The sequence below is a fragment of the Zophobas morio genome, unplaced genomic scaffold (genome assembly GCF_036711695.1).
Source record: "Zophobas morio isolate AGI-343-1 ecotype UQ-CSIRO unplaced genomic scaffold, CSIRO_AGI_Zmor_V1 ptg000024l, whole genome shotgun sequence".
Taxonomy (NCBI): Eukaryota; Metazoa; Arthropoda; class Insecta; order Coleoptera; family Tenebrionidae; genus Zophobas; species Zophobas morio.
Window position 1 is genome coordinate 20,120,793 of NW_026972129.1, and position 22,411 is coordinate 20,143,203.

The following is a 22,411-nucleotide window of genomic DNA, read 5'->3' on the forward strand; positions in this document are numbered from 1 at the left end:
TCGGTTAGAATGACGACAAAAAATTTCAAAAGTAAAACAAGAGATTCTTTCTGAATGAATCTCTTGTTTTACTTTTTGAGTTTTCCAGCATCCGAAGTCGCCTAATATCCTGCTGTAACAATCAGTTTTTATTCCATTGTCGAATACAGCTGCTGGTCTAATGTTTTTCTCATTTTTCGTAACCGCCTTATTCTTCTTTCTCTTGTTTTTTTTTCGCCTATCACCATGGACCGTTCCTCAAAAACATTCTTTCTTCATTTTAGCGCTCCCAGTCTTGAGCTCTTTTTATTTTTAAAATTTTTCATGTTCCCAAATTTTGAAAATAATTTCACTTGACCGGAAAAGCAACAACTTTTTCGATACAAAAGATCTAAATTCCTTATTACTCTTTTCTCTCAACATTTATGAAAATCTTGACAATCAATTTCTCAAGACACTAAATTTTTTAGTTCATAGACAAGTTGTTTTATCTCAGTACATAACAGAATTACTTCAAAACTACTACCTGTGTAAGAAATATAGCATTTACAATTAAAACCTGAGAGGCCATAAGACTTACCGCAATATTGCCAATTCCAGTGACGTGGATTGTCAACGCTTTTTAAATAGTGTCCTATGTATCATATTTTAATCACCTATACTTCGCCACTGCCTTTGATTCTAACGCATTATGTTACGAAAACACACTCTGTTGACTTGTTTATATTTGGTCTGGCGCGGAGTCGGTTCGCACTTCTACACTAATGATAGGAAACGGAAACTTGATTAACAATGCTCCAAAAACATATTGATAAAGCAGGTTAGTTTCCTATAAAACAACTACATAATAACTGACACTACAACTGATAAGATTATATACATTGTATACTTTTTAAAAGAAACTAAAAAAAATGGGTCGAAGGTTATTTCTACAAGACTTCTCTCGCCCCTGAATGAAACCCACGTCTTTGAAAAATAAAAAAAAATATTTTGCGAACTTTTATGAACCAGGAACAGTGTAAGAAGCTAAATAACATCATTGACATCCTATAAATGTCCTTTAGCTATATGTTTTTGTAGAGATTCTTGTGGAGCTTGTTTTCTGAATTCATTAATGTATCATACTTTAATCACTCATACAGAGCCACTGCCTATGATTCGAAGGCATTATATTACGAAAACACACGCTGTTAATTTGTTTATATTTGGTTCGAAGTGCACTTGTCCTTGGAAACGGATTAATTATAATTCATTGGTAGAGCGCAAGGCTATGTCTGTATTTCTAGTGAGTTTTCCCATTGTAAAATATTCCAATCAACATTCCAGAAACAGGCGGATTAATTTCGTGCAGGGTAATACTACTATTAAAAAAATGAGGTGCACCGTTCTTGATTTGATCAATAAAAAAATTGGAACCGCCGCCGTGGTTCGAACCGCGCAATTTAAACACTAAAAATTATATTAATAATAAACAAAAGGAAGGTAGATTCATAAAGCACAAATGCAGGGGTATATTATTTTATCAAACTGAAATAACGTTTACTAAGAAAGGTGACGTCATTACAGTGTTAGTGGAGATGATCAGACAAATTTGTATTAGTCTTTTACATCACCTCATATCCTCAAAACACCATAATCCTCAAATCCTCAAAACACCATAATCCTCAAATCCTCAGAACACCATAATCCTCAAATTCTCAAAACACCAGAATCCTCAAATCCTCAGAACACAATAATCCTCGAATCCTTAGAACACCATAATCCTTAAATCCTCAAAACACCAGAATCCTCAAATCCTCAGAACACCATAATCCTCAAATCCTCAGAACACGATAATCCTCAAATCATCAGAACACCATAATCCTCAAATCCTCAGAACACAATAATCCTCAAATCCTCAGAATACCATAATCCTTAGATCCTCAAAACACCAGAATCCTCAAACCCTCGGAACACAATAATCCTCAAATCCTCAAAACACATGAATCCTCAAATCCTCAGAACATCATAATCCTCAAAACACCATGATCCTCAAATCCTCAGAACACCATAATCCTCATATCCTCAGAACACAACAATCCTCAAATCCTTAGAATACCATACTCCTCAAATCCTCAGAACACCATAACTCTCAACGATATTCGTAACACACATACAATTTTAAAACAATCGGTTGGGTAGAATAAAATTTAAAGGTTGTTAAAAAATAAACAGCCAATTAGATTTACGAATTTAACTCGTTACTATGGAAATTTACAATTTAACACCCTTTAAATTTAACAAGTTTGATTCAGAAGTGCCCCTAATGCCATTTTAATAAATGTCGACACAGATGACCAATAGGTAAATGAGAGACTGATAGATAGACTTGTTTCGTACTGTAGGGGTCATGAAACGTCCACAAAACATGAAAGTAGCCATTTGTCGGACGGACCCTATTACACTGCCTCCTTAGCTTACGCTTGGAAAGTAAAAATAAAAGAAAATAGATGTAAAGAAAATAAAAACGCAGAATTTAGGAAATTTTTGTCTTTGAAAACAACTAAATTCCTCAACTGAAGATTATTGTAACATTTAAACTTGAGATTTTGTATTCGTAAAATTCTGACCTAAATTACGGAATTTAGTTTCATATAGGAGTGAGGTTTTGATTTTGTGAATCACCAATTAAGCCAAATTTTCGAGAAATATTTCAAATTTAAAATTTCTTCAAAATGCTCAGATGGTTTAGTTCAATCAATTATCGCATAACACGCAATGGCAATTTTGTGTTTAAAAAAATGATAAAAGTTCTTGCAACTTTCCAAAATCGGCATTATTTTGCAGAATCTCTTTTGATAGTGGTTTAAAAGTGATAATTGCAGATCAGTTGAGATGAAACAATGTACATTTATAAAATATTATTAAATATTTTATAAAAACTTATTCCTGGAAAATATTCTGTAACGTTAAAAAAATACACTGGAAATGTTTTTCGACTGGTTTCTCACGTAATAATAATAATAATAATAATAATTAACCTTTATTAATTTTATTCATTTATGACCCACTAAAATTTGGAACATTTAACCTACATACCAATGAACAAACTCAGGTTTATCAGTATCACTATCAAAATTTTAGTAAAATTTCAAAACGATTTAGTTATTAATAATGTAATTGTAGAGTTGTAACACGTATTTTCTCTATTTAAATTGTCATTTTACGCTTCCGAAATATCTTTTTTTTTTGTGAAATCAGCCCTCGTAAACCTTCTGATTAACATAAATAAAACCTGAATCCTTGACTCACTTCACCGTGATGTGATACCAAAAATATTATTTGTGTAATTTTAGCAAAGTGAGTGGTGTTTTGACATTTTAGGAATCTAGTGTACATACACAGCTGTCTATGGATGATTGGCACATGAAACGGGTGTTGATTTTTGCTGCCTTCTCGAAATATGAATTGTAATCAGGTTACCAAAGTGATGTTACACGTCAGTCATCACAGCTTGTTTGTGATGGGTAGTGAAAGAAATTTGCAGTTAAAGTTAAATATTATTGTTATTTATAAACGCTGTATTTACGGTTTATCATAGAAGAATGTAATCTAAGTACGGTCTCTTCAACATTCGTTGACTAAAATTTGTTTTTTCCTATTAATTTGTATAAGTTTAGTTTCCCACTTAATCCACCATGTGGGGTAAGGCAGGGTTCTAAAATATGTCAACCTTTGTTCCTTTAAACTGTAAATGATTTAATTAATTCTTTTTCAGTGAAAATTTTGTCTTTACAGATGCCTTCAGATTATATAGATGTACAAAATTGTACTTCACGCCGAACTGAACCATTATTATTACTGAAGCAATAAATAGAGTCTTTAATACCTTACAAAGCACGTGAAATTTTTACTGCTGGCCGGCTCTCAATAAAACACGCTCATCCGATGTACTTATTAGATGAATAACGCTTAGATCGTCACTATTACAAGTGATGCAACTGATAAATATTTATACTGACATAAATATTTTCAATACGTTTTATATCATCTATCAAATGACTCAAAATTATGGCTCAGGTTATTTATATACAGTTGAAATACATTAAAATATTTCCCCAGTGACTATAGCCAGAAGCAATCCACATTTTATTACATTTACTCATACTTGGCTTGATAGAAAAATTGAAAGAAGCCAACAATAAAATTGAAATAATTTACATTTTAATCGCCATCAACAGAGAGAATAAAAAGAAAATTGGATATTGAGGTAATTGGATAAAACAGTCGTTTTTTAAATTTGTCAAGTGAATGTCATCAACCGCGGTTACTGTAGCTGCCGGGTTAAGTATATTTTAATTTGGATAAAATGACCAAAAATTGTTTTTTTTATCATTGTTATCAATCATTGGTTTATTGATTGACGGAAATATATGATATTACGCACAAAGTAGATTCCTCCAAATTAGGTACTAAGTATTGATTTGTAATCAAAAGGATGATCTCAAAAATGTGGAGTACGTGGGCGTCATTTTCAGTCATGTTTTATTCATTGAGTCATTCAGTGGACGAAAAGTTTTGTATCGACGTGTTGAGTGAAATAGCTATCAATGGAATAAAGTTTTATCGCTTAATTTTTTTTATATCATTATTGAAAGCAAAAAAATTACAGAAAAATTTACAATCAAAAATGAAACTCAATTTTTCCTTATGAGTTATGTTTCTATAGGAGAGGCAGTCTTGAAATCTGTCCTAAATTACCGACCTGAAACGCGAAAATGAGTACGTGGACAATTGCGCGCTCCAATGAATCATAAACTGAAGGAGTATTTTTCATTTACTGCAAGTACCGAGGTTGGAATTTTAAGAAATCTTAACAGCGTTGTACTTCCTGCCTTTATGGCATTGATAAAAAGCCCCGCTTATTTTAATTGCAATTTTGCTTATCTGCCATCGAACCATTTTGGTTGAATGAACTTCTGGTATTTCTTTTTCTTTTGTGGATGTCTGCGGTAAACGTGCTATCTATATTCTCGTTATCTAGAAAAATCTGCTGATGGTTGAATTGTGGGTACAATTAGGTGGTGAAATTTTTCTGCCCCGCCTTTCTAATTAATCCAATCTTCATTTATTTCGCTCGAAATGACGTTTTATTAACAGCAACTTCAAAAAAGTTTTGATTGATGAAAACGGGAGATTACCAACGGGGGAGGTGGTTACAAATTACACAAAGGGGATTTACCTTGAATTGAATGAGCTTTGTTACTAATGCTAAATGGGTTTAAAAGTGGAGTTGTGGAATTTGTGAAAGAAAGCTGTGTGTTGTGTCGTTAATTGAATAATTAACAGATTGGACGGAGTTAATAGGTTTTCCCGTTTTTATGTACAAAGGAAAATATTGGGGCTTTTCCCGAGTCTTTATTTATCGGAAGCCGAGGAAACTTGGCAACTTTTCCAAAGCGCCGAAAGAGCAAAGCTGTCAGTTCTCCCACTCGAGCGTTTGCGTAAAATAATTTGTAGTTTTCTTGCGCGTAGGTAAGTTTTTCGTTCTAGATGATTATCCTTCTCCTTTTCCGAGGATTAATCGTCGCACTCTCCTACTTAAACATCGAGGATTCTCAACTTCCAAGTAATTTCCTTGAGTCCATATTTATATACAGCAATGAAGTCAACAAACTTGAGAAAGTTGTGATTTGAAGGGCGTTTGGACACGTGTTGTTAATTCCCAGAACAAATATTAGACTGCCAAAGTTTACCGGTCGCCGCGTGCGACGTTAATTAGAACAGTTCCGTCTAATTACTAAAATACATAAGCATTGACACCTTCATTCGAAATTTCCTAGAACTCTCGATACGAATTTACTCGGAAAAGTTTTGTTTGTCGCGCTTTAGGGAGGAAAATCGTCTCAGTTGGGGCGCATTTATATTCTGTCAATGCAAAACGGAAGGAACTAAATGTATTTACGCCGTGCATATCCCGGGCGTATTTTTAGCCGAGCTTTTAGAGCTACATGATGAGTTGTTTCTAGTATTATACATGTCTCCTCAGCTTTGCACTTACTCTAAGCTCCTTTACGGCGCCGGAGTTCCGCGAACGCGAATCGGGTTAATGTCAAAGAAACATTTCTTCGCGTAATATCGTCTGCAGCTTAATAAATTAAGCACAAGAAAGCTTACGATCTTTCATATAACCCAGACTTTTCCAATTAATTTTAAATTGGTTTTAAAAAATCCTTTTAGGCCGCTTTTTTACCAACTTCAAAAAAACCTAGTTTCATAACTTTTAATAAATGCAAAGTACGGCATCTGACACATTCGAGCGGAAAAAATCTTCGAGGACATTTCGGACGAATTGTTAGAGCCACTAATGAAGTCGGATCTTATCAAGCTTGCGACAAAAGCTCGCCGTGTTGCTCCTGCTTCAGGAAAATTAATATGTCTCATATTTTTTCACTTGCTGCTCAGAATATTCGAGTCCTTTATTAACGACAAAATAGACAGAGAACACTTCGCGAACAGGGGCGTTTCAAGTGGCTCCTTTTACGTGCTCTCATTATTATAAATATAAAATTCACTTTGATAATAAGAAAACAAATTATATTGTTGCTTCCAAAAATGACACTTTTTTACAATTATAACCGGAGAAAAAAACAAGCTTGTTTTTACGAGAGTGTAAAAATAAATACAAAATATTTTTCACGGAGTCTGACTGAAGTCATTTCGGGATATTTTACAAGTGTTTCGTCGGAATGGTACACATCATTGTTGAGTTTTTGTAGTCCAACAGCTTCTATATTTTTATAGATTTAGATGCCTTAGTTGAACAGAGAAAAATGATGTCGGACATGAAAGTTTTTTAATCAATGGTCATCAACATATTTGCATTTTCTATACTTGTAGTTTATGAATCCGCCTTGATTTTTTAACGTAGAAAACCCTTATATCCGATATCGTGTTTTATTTTGTCCGATTGTGGCTTAATTAACAATTTTAGTCCTCTGTTTAAGGGGACAAACAAATTCAAATTAAACTAACTTCTACGTGACATTCTTTCGATCTATAAACATAAACACTTGAACTTAACCTTGTTATTAGTACTTAAAGGAGATTTCTGCTTTAAATATATTTTAGAGTAGAGTAGTCCCTGTAAAAAACAAAATTTTGGTGTATGACCTTTGAATGAATGGCAGCATGAAAGAATTATTTTAAAGCCCACGACAATTGGGTAATCACCACCCAACCATTAGAAGCTCCATAATCGAATATAAAGTACACTGTAAACAAAAAAAGTGCGAGTGAAGTTACGTGCTTTCCGATCAATGAAGCCATTCAAATATAGTAATTTGTTACAACCTTCTCTGGGTCATACTCGGTAATTATCAACTTCGTTTCTTAGCAACCCAAATTGAATACAACTTTCAATTGTCCTTAGTGTTTTACAAACTCATAACGTAAATGTCAACCTACCCTGATTTTAAGAACCCATTTACTTGTTTAGTCACTCACCATTCCCTATCACAATTAGTCTCCCAAACTTGCACACTTCGCCATAATAACACCTGCGGGTGCCGTTTAAATGTCACTAAAACACCTTGACTTCGTCTTCTGAATTTTTTAGGAGTCCAGATTAAGAAGTGAAACATCCCTCAAGGAGCGATTTAAGCCGAAGCCTAACACCCCAGTCCATAAAAAATGCACCAGCTTCAAGTATAAATTACGCCATTTACGTATAAACAGATATCGGCGTAAATCTACACTCAATTTGTACAACGTTCATCCACTTAATCAACGAACTGGCAGGACAGTTTAATGAAGTTACGCGGACAGTTTAATCCCTCTTGAAATTTTATATACGTAGGTTGCGCGATACAGATAAAATATCGTGATTCCTCATGAGACTAAAGTTGGGAGTTGCAGTTTCAAATTTCGAGTTGTGGTCGCCTGTAGAATCCTCCATCCATTACGCTGTTTATTTAGCGAACGAACTTTCGCAAGTAGAAAAATGTTCGGGCGCAATGAACGACTGTGGCGGCTCGTGAACAACGCAAGACTTAATAGTTATTTATGCAACTAGTGGAATATAATAAGACTTTAACCCACGTGTTGCATATATTGTAATTTTCGATTTTATTGAATCGTCCAAGTAGATGCAGTAATCACGTGAAAGTCGCATGAACAGCCTGCGCTAAACCCGTATTGGTATATTCTCTGGTGATTTCTCACAATAAGTCGACAAAACTTGTGCGTAGACTGAATAAACCACTACAGAGCTGCCAATAGCACAAATACACACACCTTTACACTACCAGAACAAAACTACAATCAGAATAAGTCAACCGTAAGGTTTTATTTTCGCTATTTGAGCAGGTAACTAATAAGAGACCTCGATATTTTCTTGATTATATGTTTCATGATTGTTTATTTTTTATTGAACACAACATCACAAACCTCATGTAAATAGAGACGTTAATAATTAATGCAGCTTCAGATTTTCTTCCGTGTTTTACTTTGTAATTACTGGAATGTAATTGTTTTTCTCTATTTATAGCTTTTATACGCTTGCTTTGTTGCTCATTCCCACACTAAGTGTCGTACCCTGAATTCCATTTACAGCTGCGACTCTTGAATTTTCCTCCGAGTTTCCCCTGAAACGAATATGCTTCAATTTCGATTAATGGTTTGATGTTTTAGTTTCCAGCAATTTGTTCATTTTCTTGTTTGTTAAATATGTCGTATTGAAATATGGTTTGGAGCAATTTGGAGTTGTGGCTGTGTCTAAAGTAGCACACACAACATAGTCACTTTCACAAGTGCAGGTTTCGTCTTTAAGTGTATTTAAAATTCAATCGAAAAAATACAGCTAGTGGAAAATAACTTTCCAGCTCGATCCACTCGAGAATAACCTAAAAATTGACATGTCACATGGAAAAACTCGCTTCATTTTAATTTGGAATTATTGATTATTTTTTAAATGGCATGTTCTGCAGTCCTAGTATTGATGAGCTTCCTAGATTTTTGTTCTATTGATTTTTTTAACTTTAAATTGTTATGTATTTATCTTATTCATTGTTTTTGTTGTGCTCATTGAGATATAAGGTGAGGCACAAAAAATTATCACGATATAATTTTTGAGTATTTTGTATGCCTACATTTTTATAGGGAGGTAAATTAACCTAGCTTTTTTAATAACGTTCTGAAAATTTTCGTTACGAATCTTTTAAAACCAATGTCTGCAAATTTATGCAAATTTCGGACAGCGGTTTTCACCACTGTTTTCAACTTATAAATCGTAAGGGACGCCTAGTCGCCTATTCTGTCGGAAATAAGATATAGTAAAATCGATTTCTGTCCAAGAAACGGCTACAATGAAAATGTAAAATTATTACCACGACTTGCAAAAACTCCTGATCTTAATCCCATTGAAAATGTATGGGCAATACAGTTCGTAAAGTATGTATATGAAGTAGGAAGCAAGTTTACAGTTAACGACCTTAAACAGGTCACGGACTAACTTGTACTTACATAGATTATCTACTGTATTATGTCGGTTCGATGAAGAAACAGGTGTATAAACCACGTTGGTTACTACTTATTACTAAAGAGTGGATTTATTAGATTGGCAAGGTAACGCCCTCAAGCATCAGAAGTTTCGTCCACTACAAAATGTATAAATTGGTTTTATACAATTTCTTTAATACTAGAAATAGTCTCTGTGTACATAATTTTTTCTCAGCGTATTTTTGTCCCATATAACATTTTTTGAATGTTTTTCTAAATACGCTTTGACACAAGGGTCTTGCAACTTTTGAAGGGAAATATTGGCAGTAAGCATCGATTTACATAAATTTTAATTAAATACCGGCTGTTCATTTTTCTTTGAGGTTCCGACAAGAGATTGTTTCAAGGAAATTTGCGAGTTTTGATTCGTGGAGATTTTGAGGCTTCCATTTATGACATGTTGTGATATTTGGAAATTTATTGTGCTCACATGTTATCTACAATTTTAAATTATTTTTTTTATTTCAAGACAAAACAATAACTTAATACTGTATGCTCAATCGACATTATATATTATAATCTGCAACAAACCAATTTTCATGTACATTTACTCTGGAAAATACCAGAAAAACCCAAATACATGATCAGATCTTCTTAGACTTCTACTTAGTTATTACTGTATATACTTAATATTCGCATTTATTAGGATCTTGATACTAGGTATTTTATGATTGAAGAATGATGTATTTTTTTTTTTGTATAATAAGCTGTGCTAAGTTCACTTAATATCTGTGAAACACATAATTTTATTTTTGTGTAACTGTTTTCAAACTTATGACATCAAAATTGTGATCTTGTCGATCTGTTGTCTCCGTAAATGCTTGACGTGTTTTCTTTTAAAAACCCGTTTTTCCAAGGATAATACCGAAAAAAGATAGCTGAAATGTGGTCGAGTGCAAGCTTAACGTGGTTCTTGGAGCAGAAAAGCCGCAGAGCGCTCGTGTTAGTAGCGCATCGGTAAAACCATAATAACCAAACCGTATTTTTGTTTTTGAGTGTTCTTGCATCTATAATTGGATATATTTGGCAAATGCAGTTGTGTGTGTATATATAATGATGACCGGTCCCTGTTATGTCTGCTAGTGTGGTAATAAGTGTTATTATTTGGTGGCAAGGGTCGCATGGCATTAATAACTCGTTTATTATCTCCGGTCAATGCCTCACATCATCGCCCCGACTGTAAATTTTTCGGTTCAGCCCTCTCTGTCTACCCGCCTCTAGCTTATCGCGATATAGCCCCGCGACGTGCCTTACTTTCGCCATTAAACTTATTCGAGCACTTACACAGATGAACGACATTCTTCGCGTGTACTTAAGCCGTAATAAAATTTCTCCATTAAAGTTGCTAAGGTCTGCTTAATATAGTTACTCGTGAGATAACGCGATCAGACCGTCATAATTCAGCTAGTGGATGTAGCCATTCTCCAATACTCATCAAGTTGTGCCGTAAATTCGGCGCAAATTGGGATAACAACGATCATTTGACCCGCCAAGACCATGGTGCTGTTATTTTTTACGACATAATTGTCCGAGTGGTCCGTAAGGGCCGTTATCTGCACAGGACAGTCTACTGGAGCGCTGCTGCTTGTTATGTCATAGGTTATGCCGAGGCAGGACTCCGGCGTGTTGTTCCCTGTATGTATGATCCGGACACTCAAGTAATATCTCCTTCGGGAGCGCGATAGTTGCTTCCTTTTCCCGCAGGCTCTTTGATATATGTAACCGAAGTTGGTGCGGACGAAATATCGCCGTCATGGAACGCCTTTCATGGAAAACACTACTCACAAACGAAATCACGAACTGTGGACGAAAAGTTAGCACACCTACGGCGATCTGGAGAATCTGCTGCGAAGTGTTTCTTAAAGAGAACTTCGGGGAGGAGACGCCATCTGGTGCATAAAAATTCCCAACTTTCTTGTGTGGGATGCCAGAGTTCGGTATCTTATTTAAATGTCATGTATCTTCAAGAGGCGCTTGTCACGCTGGAGAAACGAATGAAAATTAAATTAGGAGTTTTGCACGAAACTGAAATTATTTCTCGCGACTTTGGAAAATGCGATAACTTGGTGAGCAAAAAAGTCAACCACGCCCAAGAACTAGAAAAAACACACTGTCGACTTTGACCACCAAAGGGCTCATACCAAAGTCAAATTTAGATCGAACTTGGAATATATTAACAACTTATGTAGTTACTACAGGTGAATTCAAATTCAACGAAGCCAGTCAGATTCAAGTTCGTGATGCAATTAATAATTTAACGAATACTTTTGTAGGGATATTTTTAACTTGAATGTGGTGGCCATGGTTTTAAATTCATATCATAAATATCAAACCAGCAGTATTGATCTTGCATTCGAAAGCTTCAGAATTTTCCGATGCAAAGTACGGTGTGATTTTTTAAATTTCTGCTCTAGTTGGTCATGACGCGTGCAATTGCAACATTACTTATTGTACAAAAATCGTAAAGTTCCGCTAAAGACTGGGCGAGAATCGAAAATATCCTATACTTGTGTTACATCTTCCTCCGCCAGTATGATAGAGCTCGTAGTTGTGGTAAATTTCTGAAAGTTTCTTAATAGCCATGTTCACTTCCAGCGGTGGCTGTAAAAAGAAAACGTGCAGATTTAATGGTCGACGCAGGCTGGTCTAAACAGGGGATTTTAATAAACACCATTTGGGTCTGATTGGTCAACGGGGGAATCTTTTATAGGCGACGATTCTCTCTGCAAAAGATAAAAATGTGTTAGTGTCTCCGGCCAATAATGATAAAACATAATATCCGTGAGGCCGTAAAAAAACAGTATCTCATAAAAGAAGTGGAAAGAGTTAATATCAGTGTCTTTTTAGCAATTTGTAGAAAATTGTAGACCTTTCCCTTAAAACGTAGGTAAGCATTAACCTTTAGAATTCCCAGTAGAACAAAACGTTTTCGCAGGACCGTAATAAAGCCTCTCCTTTTATGAACTCGTTACGTGTTGTAGGTGCGCCAATCACTTGGACCGTTTTTATTGGGACACTCGCGGCGCCATATTTACCCTGGACAGCGACACGTCACCATCGTTAACGTGGAGGACAATCAAAAACACAAACGCGACTAAATAGCAACATTTTACAATGTTAAATACACCGGATTGACAAAAATCGAAGTTCAATCGCATACGTAACTCCTGAAAATGTTGTCACATGCATGACAACCTACAATTTTCTGTTAAACCCGTCAAGTTTTACATTGCCTTTCCTAGATTCATAAACGACCCATTGATAAGGCTTTTTATTCTCAAAGTATCTATGTGAAAAATTTTATTATTTTAAGACCCACCACTGATTCGGAAATGACCGGCCCGACTAAGACCAAGTAATGATAGGACAATAATAATTATGATTATTATTATTATTCTGTCGCTACTGTCGTCTCCAAACTGTAGCAACCCCATTTTTGATAATATACGTATTATATAAATAACTTAATGAAATAATACAAATTAAACCAATTTTGGACAACTAGGGTAACGATATTGCCAGTTTTATACATTTAAATTTTTAACTATGTTTGACAATGTCTTAACTTTTCCGTTATTTCGTGTTCGTTTCACACCTCACTTCGCGGTTCGATTGATTTTGCATCGAACTTCTACGCAAATCCGCCTGTTCTCCCGAGTATTAAAACTAGAGAGTCTGGGATTTTTAGCTCGAACCTTCAGCCCGCTGCGCCACTGGCCCGTCTAGAAACTTCGCAACGACTTCCAAATTAACCCGAGCACCGTACCCCATCGGAATTCTCTCAGCCTGTCTAAATTAAGCTTATTCAATTCCCGTCCCCGTCAGTCTTTTACCATTCGATTGTCTGAAGTAGTTTTTGATTTTGTTTAGGCGACTATTCCCTGGACATCTACCCTGTGATGTTGGACGACGACGCCAAGTACCAATGCCAAGTGTCGCCCGGTCCCCAGGGCCAGCCCGGCATTCGCAGCCACTTCGCCACGGTGACGGTGCTCGTGCCGCCCGACCCGCCCAAGATCGTGCAGGGGGATTACCTGGTCACGACGGAAGACAGGGAAATAGAACTGGAGTGCATAAGTCACGGCGGCAAGCCGGCGGCGGAAATAACGTGGATTGATGGCCTGGGAAACGTCCTAACAGACGGAATTGAATATATCGTGGAGGAACTGTCGGACGGGAGGAGATTCACCGCCAAGTCGATATTGAAACTGACGCCCAGGAAAGACCACCACAACACCACGTTCACTTGCCAGGCCCAGAACACGGCGGAGAGGACGCACAGATCGGCTAAATTGAAGCTGGAGGTCAGTAGGGTTTACGAACTTGGTGTGGTGATGGATGGGTGGGGTTTTTAAATGGGGCTTCCGTGGGAGGTGGCGGCGGGAGGAACTCACATATTTCGCGTTTATGGATATTATGTATATGGCCGGGTGTCTGCTTCTAGGGAAAGTACGCTGAACTAGATTTTTTATTTCTAAACGAACTTGAAATGTAAATTTCAGATTCTAATAAACAGAAAAGCAGAGGACAAGTTATCGCTTCCTTGTATCTTCTAGTTTTCTATTCTTACATTATACCGTGTGATTTTTTAAATTTCTGCTCTAGTAACTATATTCTTTGTCCAGAGAATTAAAACATCTGTAAACTTTATCTTTTTTTGGCAGGTGAAGTATGCACCGAAGGTGACGGTTTCTATTTTATCTGGAGCTTCCCCAAACGGGCGGATTCCTGAAGGGGCGGAGGTCAGCCTTGGGTGTCACGCCGATGCCAACCCTGCGGACGTCACCTATAGGTGGTTCGTGAACGATGAGCCGTCAGTTGGAGGCTACACGACCGAAATGGTGATACACAATGCAACCAGGAAATATCACGATGCTATCGTCAAATGCGAAGTACATAATGCGGTTGGAAAAAGCGAAGAAAGTGAGACCTTAGATATTAGTTGTAAGTACATTTTTGTATTTTTTTATTAGTAGTTTATGAAAATTTGCTTTACAACGAATGTTTTGAGTTTTGAAATATACTTACTAGACAACCAAATAAAATCATTAATTGAACCCCAAATTCAAAATTCAAACAAATTAATCTGATGAAGCAAAGTTTTGGCACTGTGAGGATTGGTGTAAATATTTTAATGATTTAAGTCATTGTGATTTTCTTTGTAAGGAACTGTATTTTCTGTGGATCAGGGATTACTGTTAGACTAAACCACGAGGTACCACCAGTACAGTTTCCTTCCCCTAAATTCGCAAATGGACTTGTCCGGAGGCTTTTATGTCTACTGCGACGTTTTATTGATCTGTTCTTGTCAAAACATTTCTACTTTACTACCGGAGCTACAACTGCTTAGTTTTGACACGATTAACATTTAAATTAAACTTTCTTGTTTGGAACAAAATAATTTACTCACGTCAACAGTCAAATTTTTAATACATTGCAGTCATTCATAATACCTAACATAACCCATTTTGTTCATCTTGAGAAAAACAAATGTTATCGATACTGACAATTTCAAATATATTTTTAGTTAGTGGTTGGTATATTGAGTTTTTCAGAAGTTTATTAAAAATGGGTAAAAAAAACAAAAGTTCAAAAATCGTGATAAGACGAAGACTATTTTGTGTGAGTTAGCATTTCTACAATTCTAGACTGTGATCAAATCAGTTCACAATCAAGGTGTTGTTCACGTTCCTATTTTTTTTACACTGTTTACGGATAAAGCGAAATTGAATTTTTTTCTTTATTATGTGCTTTATTGTCGACGTTTCTAAAGAACTTTCCTCTTACTCAGAGCTACAATTTAATTTACAGAAAAAAACCTATCCCGGATTCTGTAAATTAAATTGTAACCTTAAGAAAAAGGAATGTTTCCGCAAAATGTGTGCAGTAAAAAAGTCCAATTTCTCTTTGCCTTAAAAAAGTGATAATATCGGAAGTTGAGTACTTACATAGCTATATACAAACAATGAGGTAATATTCGTGTGTATATATGTCTCTGTTCTACGTTTGACGACTCCTAAGCTTCTACCGAGTTTCTGTAATTGATGATTTTACGGATTAACGATTTACTTACTGATATTCTTTTGATGGTACATTTCCATTTCAATAATATCTTGAGTTTTAATTAACTGAATGTTATAACTATCGTCTCTCTGTCGACGAAGCTCAGTATTTTTAAATCACTGTTTTATTTTCATTTTATTTACTCCTGGTAGTAGAATAACAAGTCATTTACTGCGAGTCTTTGTTTTCTCTTCCACTAGAATATTTACATGCGATCTTTCCATTTCCTACGACAAACAAGTGTCCTATTACGCAATTTCTTTAAAAAAAAATGTAGGACAAAATCGCATCCACAAATTTTAATCCATTCTCCTTTGACATCCGCTTCAAGTCATTTCGAACCTGGTCACCGCAATAAAACTTCTATAAATTTATACATTCGCTTGTAACCAAGCATGCACAATTTCCTCCACACACCGCAACAAAATTCTCACGGCTTATAAATTTCAGATGGTCCGCAATTCCGGACGAAGCCCCGTTCCGTCCAGGCCGACCTTGGAGCCAGCGTCACCCTGTCCTGTGACGTCGATGGTAATCCCTTTCCGGAGATATCGTGGTACGACGAGAAGCACAAGCGAATCATCCACAACAGCCCCAATCTGACTTTGCGGGTCGATCACGAGACGGCCGGAAGGTATTTTTGCAAGGCCCATGTTCCCGGATTTCCGGAAATCGGCGCGGACGCCACAATTTACCTCAAAGGCCCGCCGTCTATAGTCAGCCATCGGACCCAGTTCGGCATCGAAGGAGATAATGTCCGTGTGGAGTGCACGATTTTCTCGATTCCGCCGCCGGAACGCATCGTTTGGACCTTCAACGGTAGGGAAGTCGACCTACGCGACCAGGATTACTCGATACTGGAAGATCCATCGCCCGAGGGCATCAAATCTACATTGGTAATAAGGGAGTCTCAGGAGAAACACTTTGGAATGTATAATTGCAGCGTCAGTAATCCATATGGAAGCGACGTCGTCGAGATAAATTTGATGCAGCAAAGTATGGGATGTGATTATTGGTGGGGTTTTTGTGTAATGGAGTCTTTGCTTGCAGAGAGCGTCCCATCACTTATCATAATCGTCGGCGTCGCAGCTTTAGTTATACTTGTATTTATCGTGGTTCTGGTTGTTTTCTTGTGTCAGAAGCAGAACAAGAAGAAGCCGCCACCAGAGAGTGAGTATTGGTTATGCGTCGACTTAAATGGTAGCAGGAACTGTTTCATAATGAATTTATGTGATGTTGAATGTTGGGACCTAACCGAAATTCGGAGCAAAAAAACTCATTTTTCACTGAACTGAAGTGTGAAAATACAAACTTTTCTGAATCTCACCCGGAGTTTGTATGTAGTCGGAAAACTAACTCCTCAATAATGGAGCTTCACATTACGAAATTTAACGTCAAATTAAACTTTCAGCTCAATTACACGTTCCCTAGTCAATTAATTTATACGGAAAAGTAAAAATACCGCTGCAAAATCGGTTAAAAATGCATGCTGACCTTCTCTTGACCATTTCCTAACGATTCGCTGCTAAATCGTTTTTAACTTAACTTTAGAAAAGTTTCATTTCAAATACAACTTGCACGCGGTTTTAAGTAATAGCTAGAATCGCATTCGTTGTTTCGTATTTTCCGACACGCCAGCTTTAAAGTAAATGTTATTGAAAAACAGATAACTTTTTTACGTATCGTCAAATATATTTCGCAGTTTGAATTGAATTTTTTCTGCAAATTTGTCATCTAAACTAACTCGCAACTATTGCTTTTGGAAAATCGCAATCGGGCGAACGCTCGGGGCGGGTTTCATTGTAGCAGCGATTCGGTTATGTAAATGAAAAAAAGTTTGTTGGAAAATTGAGATATTTTATATTATCCGAGATATATGAGGAAGGGAAGGCACAAGTTTCGTGTTAAAATGAGATATTATACTCAATATGGTTAAAGTGTTTAATTTTCCAACTCTACACTGGAAACAACAAACAACAAAAAAATCGGGAGGTTATCAACCTGAAATTTAGTTGCCTACGCTGAATTTTTCAGATGTGTCAATTAATCTTTACCATTTTCAGTTCTTATTTAACTGTAAACTATAAAACCTAGCTATCAAACAAAAAAATAAATAAATTAAGTTTTGATTTGAAACTTTAAATTAACGGAACAACGAATGAAAAAATTGTTACATTTTAAATAGTTCCAATATTATATTTTACTTTTCCGAAAGATTTGTTCTGTCAGTTATTTCAAAATCGAGTTTCCTAATTTTTTTTATAAATTATAAGAATGTGTCATAGTTATACTTTTTGAGTACTACCAAATTTAATATGTCTATGCCCAGAAAAAACTGATGACTTCTTATTCTTTGACTGTTCAGAATTGATCGTGCGATTTCGTAAAAATATTAATAATAATACATTAATTAATTTCTGAAATTTCAGAAGTAGCTCATTTAAGTTTGTTGCGTTTCATATATAATATATAGTCATCCACACTAAACAGTTGACGTAATCTCCTGAAATTATTACATTAGGTACTTGTTGTACTTCAGAGGCGAAGAGAATTCCCTGTAAACACAATTCGGACACTATGAAAGAGAAATCAGAAAAATAAAACTACAAATCGAACACAAGTATCGGGTGTTCAATTGAAAAATCAAATTGGCCTTGGTTTTTTATAAACATTGTGAAGTACGTCTGTAAAAAACCCAAAATTTAATCGATGACAACTGACAATGCGGAAATGTCAATTGTACACAACAGTACGGATTAAGAAAACACACGCGTTTTCGGTACGTTTTCTTCTATCAAAAAGCAACGCCACTTTGACGATTTTTTCAATTGTGCATCCGTTGTATTTGAGATGGGACAGGATTTAATTTCACACCTAAATGTGCCTTAAGGCTGACCATTTTTAGATTTTCTGTCAATCTTAGTTCATTCTTTTTTTAATAATACAGTAGCGCATGCTTTGATCCATTATTCAAAAAAATTCTTCATGGCCTTTAACGGATTTGTTACACTGTAGGTTTGAAGAATATATTTTGTTAATTAAACTTATAAAGACGTTGTCTTAAATGATGTAGGGTCAAAAGGCTTTTTGGTACTTCATGTTGTTCTACATTTTAGAAGCAAAGTCAGACTATAATATTGACAAATTACGTGTGTAAAGCTTAAAATTGTCTTCAGTATGCTTAAAACATATTTCAAGCGGCCATTTTTTTTCACACTTATATACAATTGTGTAACGTGCGATTCTTTAAATTTCTAATCTAGGTAGATTTTGGGAAAAAAGTCGTGTCGTTGATAAGACCAATTTTCAACGTATTCACCCGCATACACATACGTGCCTATATTACCTGCCTACTTAGATTAGAAATTTCAACAATGGCACGCTATATATTTCTAAGGGGACACAAATGACCAGTACACTGAAGTATCATCGACTGCCTTAATCTAGGAAATAATGGGACTATCCGATCTTGCACTACCTCCTCCTACAACTCATTAGGAGGCATTGTTAGTTTCTGTTTTATGAGTGTGTTAACTGGTAATTTAAACCTTATGATGATTATGGTTGTAGAAAGATTATTAACTGGATTTTCAATTCAGCAGACAAAAAGTCAACTGTCATATAATCGCGGCTAAAAAATCGTGGACATCAATGTTATCCCACTGTCACAAAGTGTGAAATACCTTTAAATATTGTAACCTTATATTTTTAGTTTTGTCATTTTTTTACACTACGAACATGCTAATAGCACGTGACATTCTATTTTGACACTTAAATGTAGTGGTTAAAGCTCCAAAATTTTGACGAACGAAGTGTAGGCTATTGTTGCGAATCTACTTTGTCACTAAGTTTGTTTGATTTTGAAAATGACTGTGATCTGTGACACGTTCTTGTTTTAAATAATAATAATATTATTAGTATCTAACTACGTGTGGAACATTATCAATGACCAACTAAAGCTTAAACATTGAATGTTATACCGTATTACAATAAATGATATGGGATGACTAGTTAAATTGTTGTGAAGATCCTTCGTTTGAATTGATTTTGAATTCGTTAAACGTACAGGACTGAGTAGTGCACTAGACACAAGTGGCTTCCTTATGACAGTCCCTGTAATCATCTGATACCCAATCTCTGCTTCTAAAGTTAACTGATCTGCATCTTTCCAGCTGATGCAAACACTATAGAAAAGCAATGCAAAGAATCCGACCGTAGTTCCAATATCTCCGACTTGAAACTCGATCTCAGGACCGGATCTTCGAATAGTAACGTACATTGTGATATGGATTATATTCCAGGGGCCGAATCCGAAACAGGAAGTGAGTCTGTTATAACGCGAATCGGTGTACCTTTAGCTGGCCCCGTCAATGTTTCAGGGCAAGAAATCTATAGGTACTCTGCTGATTACACCGAACCCAGCTTCCCGCCAAAGGTAACAAACACATCAACTTTTTGAGTTCCATTGTTACCATTTGTTGTTTTGTAGGACGGCCAAAACAACAACGGATACGTGCCATACGTCGACTACTCCCGCGACTACAACCCCCCAATGATGCAGCCTCCCATTTCGTCATCGTTGGACCCCGGTCGGGAGAGCCTCCAGTCGACGCGTCTTCAGCTCAACTCGCTGCAGTCGCACCAGATCCCGGTGTCGAGCCAGAACCTGCCCCTGAGCGACCTGTCCGACATCCACATGGGGGCGGCCCAGAGCATCCCCAACGGGGGTCTGCCGGGCATGGGTTACATAGACCCGAGGTTCAGTGCCACGTACGGGAACCCCCACCTGAGGAACCCCAACGTGGGGCTGCCCACGCCCAACACGGCCAACCCCGCGGCCACCCCCGCGCCGCCCCCGTACTCGAGGGACAACTCGCGGATAGCTAGTTCTAGTGCAATGATGACTGCTAGTGCTAATGTAGCGAATACAGTGGTTGCGAACGGTGCTAACGGATCGGTGCCGCAGGTGACGCGGCTGCCGAATTCGCCAACGAGTCAGTATATAGTTCCAAATTCCAATATGGCGACGATAAAGAGAGGCACTATGGCGACGCACGTATAGTGTGCGCGGGACTCTAGTGGTTACTAAGTTTCAATTGTAAAAGAGAAGACTGAATACTGTATCAATCGAAATTTTTTTCACTACTACTCGTTTTTGGTAGGAATTTTTACGCCGAAATTGATGTACATTATCTAGACAATTAAATTAATTGACCGAATTATTGATTAAAACTTAATCAGAACGTACAGTTTATACTACGAACCTGGCTCTCACCCCAGCTGCAAATACAAGTGACGACGAGAACAGACACATATCATATTGATATCAAAAGCAATGAAATCGGGAAAATATGCAATTATGCGTGCAATACGGAAAGCTGATATTTTTTATTACTTGTATTTGGATATTGAGACAGGTTTTCATATTATATAGATTAGTGTACATATCAGGAGTCGATCAGACGCAATTTTTAAGATGTCAATTCTTGAAATCCATTTCAAAATTTCTACGATTCAGTGTTAACGCTAACTTCAAAATTTCGTTGTCTAGACAATTTTTATTGTTGGAAAAAGTAAAACCTGCCGGTGTGAAGAAAATATTTAATCATCTATGCGCTTCCAGATAATATGTAAAACATGTCTGTGTTCTTTTTTTACTTTCATTCCAGATTTTGTTACTTATTAGGAGAATTTATTTATTTCCATCATTTCGCAGAACTTGTGAAGTAGCTCAGCTTTTAATGGCGAGAGATGAAATTGTTGATAAAACTATTGAAAGGAATAAATTTGTTATGAATGGAAATTTTAGATAAGTATACCAAAGATATTTTTTGTATATTAACTATAAACAAATGTATATTTTTAAGTGAATTCAACGACGCATCCAACTTAACTAACATTTTGTACCGTACTATATTGCATTTGCTTATTGTTAAGTGCAATTTATCTATTCCTTGTACTTAAAACGTATGCAATATGTTGCTTTATTATATTTGCTCATTTTTTTTAGTTTCTCGTTTGTAATTACGTGTATATTTGTATATTTCTTTTTTACGTGTATATTTTCGTATACTTGTATACTTAGTTAAACCGTCGATTATGTTATCTTCCAATTTCATTTGCATGATTTGTGTCAGTTGTGTCTTTTATCAGTTTGTAGAACGAATGAGTGATCTGTTATAAAGGATGATAGATATTAGCTCAACTTGTACATATAGAATTTTACGACGTTTTCTATTCTAGAAAACACTGTTACTACTGTGTATAAATTTTTTTAAATCTTAACGAACAGCAATATTTATAAAACTTTGTGATTGTAAAATAAACATGCCTACTTAATTTTAGAGTTTTATTGGTTTTCCTTCTTCACCAATATTTGTTATAAAATAGTAAAGCTTTCATTTTACAACTATAGTCGTAACCGAAGAAAAAAATTGCTTCACATCTTTCGTCAGGGATGTCTGAAGACTTTGAACAAAAATGGGCACTAAATTATCCACTAACAAAAATCCGTTGAAAACAATCTCCTTTCATACCCTCCCAAAGAACATTACCTGGATAAAAATGTGAAACAAGTAACTATTCATCCAACAAAGACTACCCTGTTGCTCCAATTTCCCTCTACCACTGCCATCTTGAAAACTTATATATACTCGACCAATAGGACTAGTGATACATAAAATACTTATGAAAGAATATAATAATCTAGTTATAAAGAAATATTCATATTCCGTTTATTTTATTTCATATCATTCTGTATCCACCTGTCGGTATCAAAATTAACCAGGTGCAGCAGAGATCCATGTATTTATATTATCATAATTGATTTGTC

At 36.0% G+C, this 22,411-nt stretch overlaps 1 protein-coding gene across 5 annotated transcripts in view; it reads left to right on the forward strand.

The window, feature by feature from the left end:
• Positions 1–21,905, forward strand: part of LOC135134978 (irregular chiasm C-roughest protein-like) — a 198,854-nt gene extending 176,949 nt beyond the window's left edge. For 2 of the 5 annotated variants that reach the window (XM_064063905.1, XM_064063906.1), the window contains 5 exons: positions 13,387–13,820; positions 14,181–14,460; positions 16,030–16,749; positions 19,752–20,014; positions 20,069–21,905. In XM_064063905.1, coding sequence (XP_063919975.1) covers positions 13,387–13,820; positions 14,181–14,460; positions 16,030–16,749; positions 19,752–20,014; positions 20,069–20,641 — 2,270 coding nt within the window. In that variant the 3' untranslated portion in view covers positions 20,642–21,905. The remainder of the gene's footprint in view (positions 1–13,386; positions 13,821–14,180; positions 14,461–16,029; positions 16,750–19,751; positions 20,015–20,068) is intronic. The other 3 variants (XM_064063909.1, XM_064063907.1, XM_064063908.1) reach the window with 3 other exon arrangements.
• The last annotated feature ends 506 nt before the right edge of the window (positions 21,906–22,411 follow it).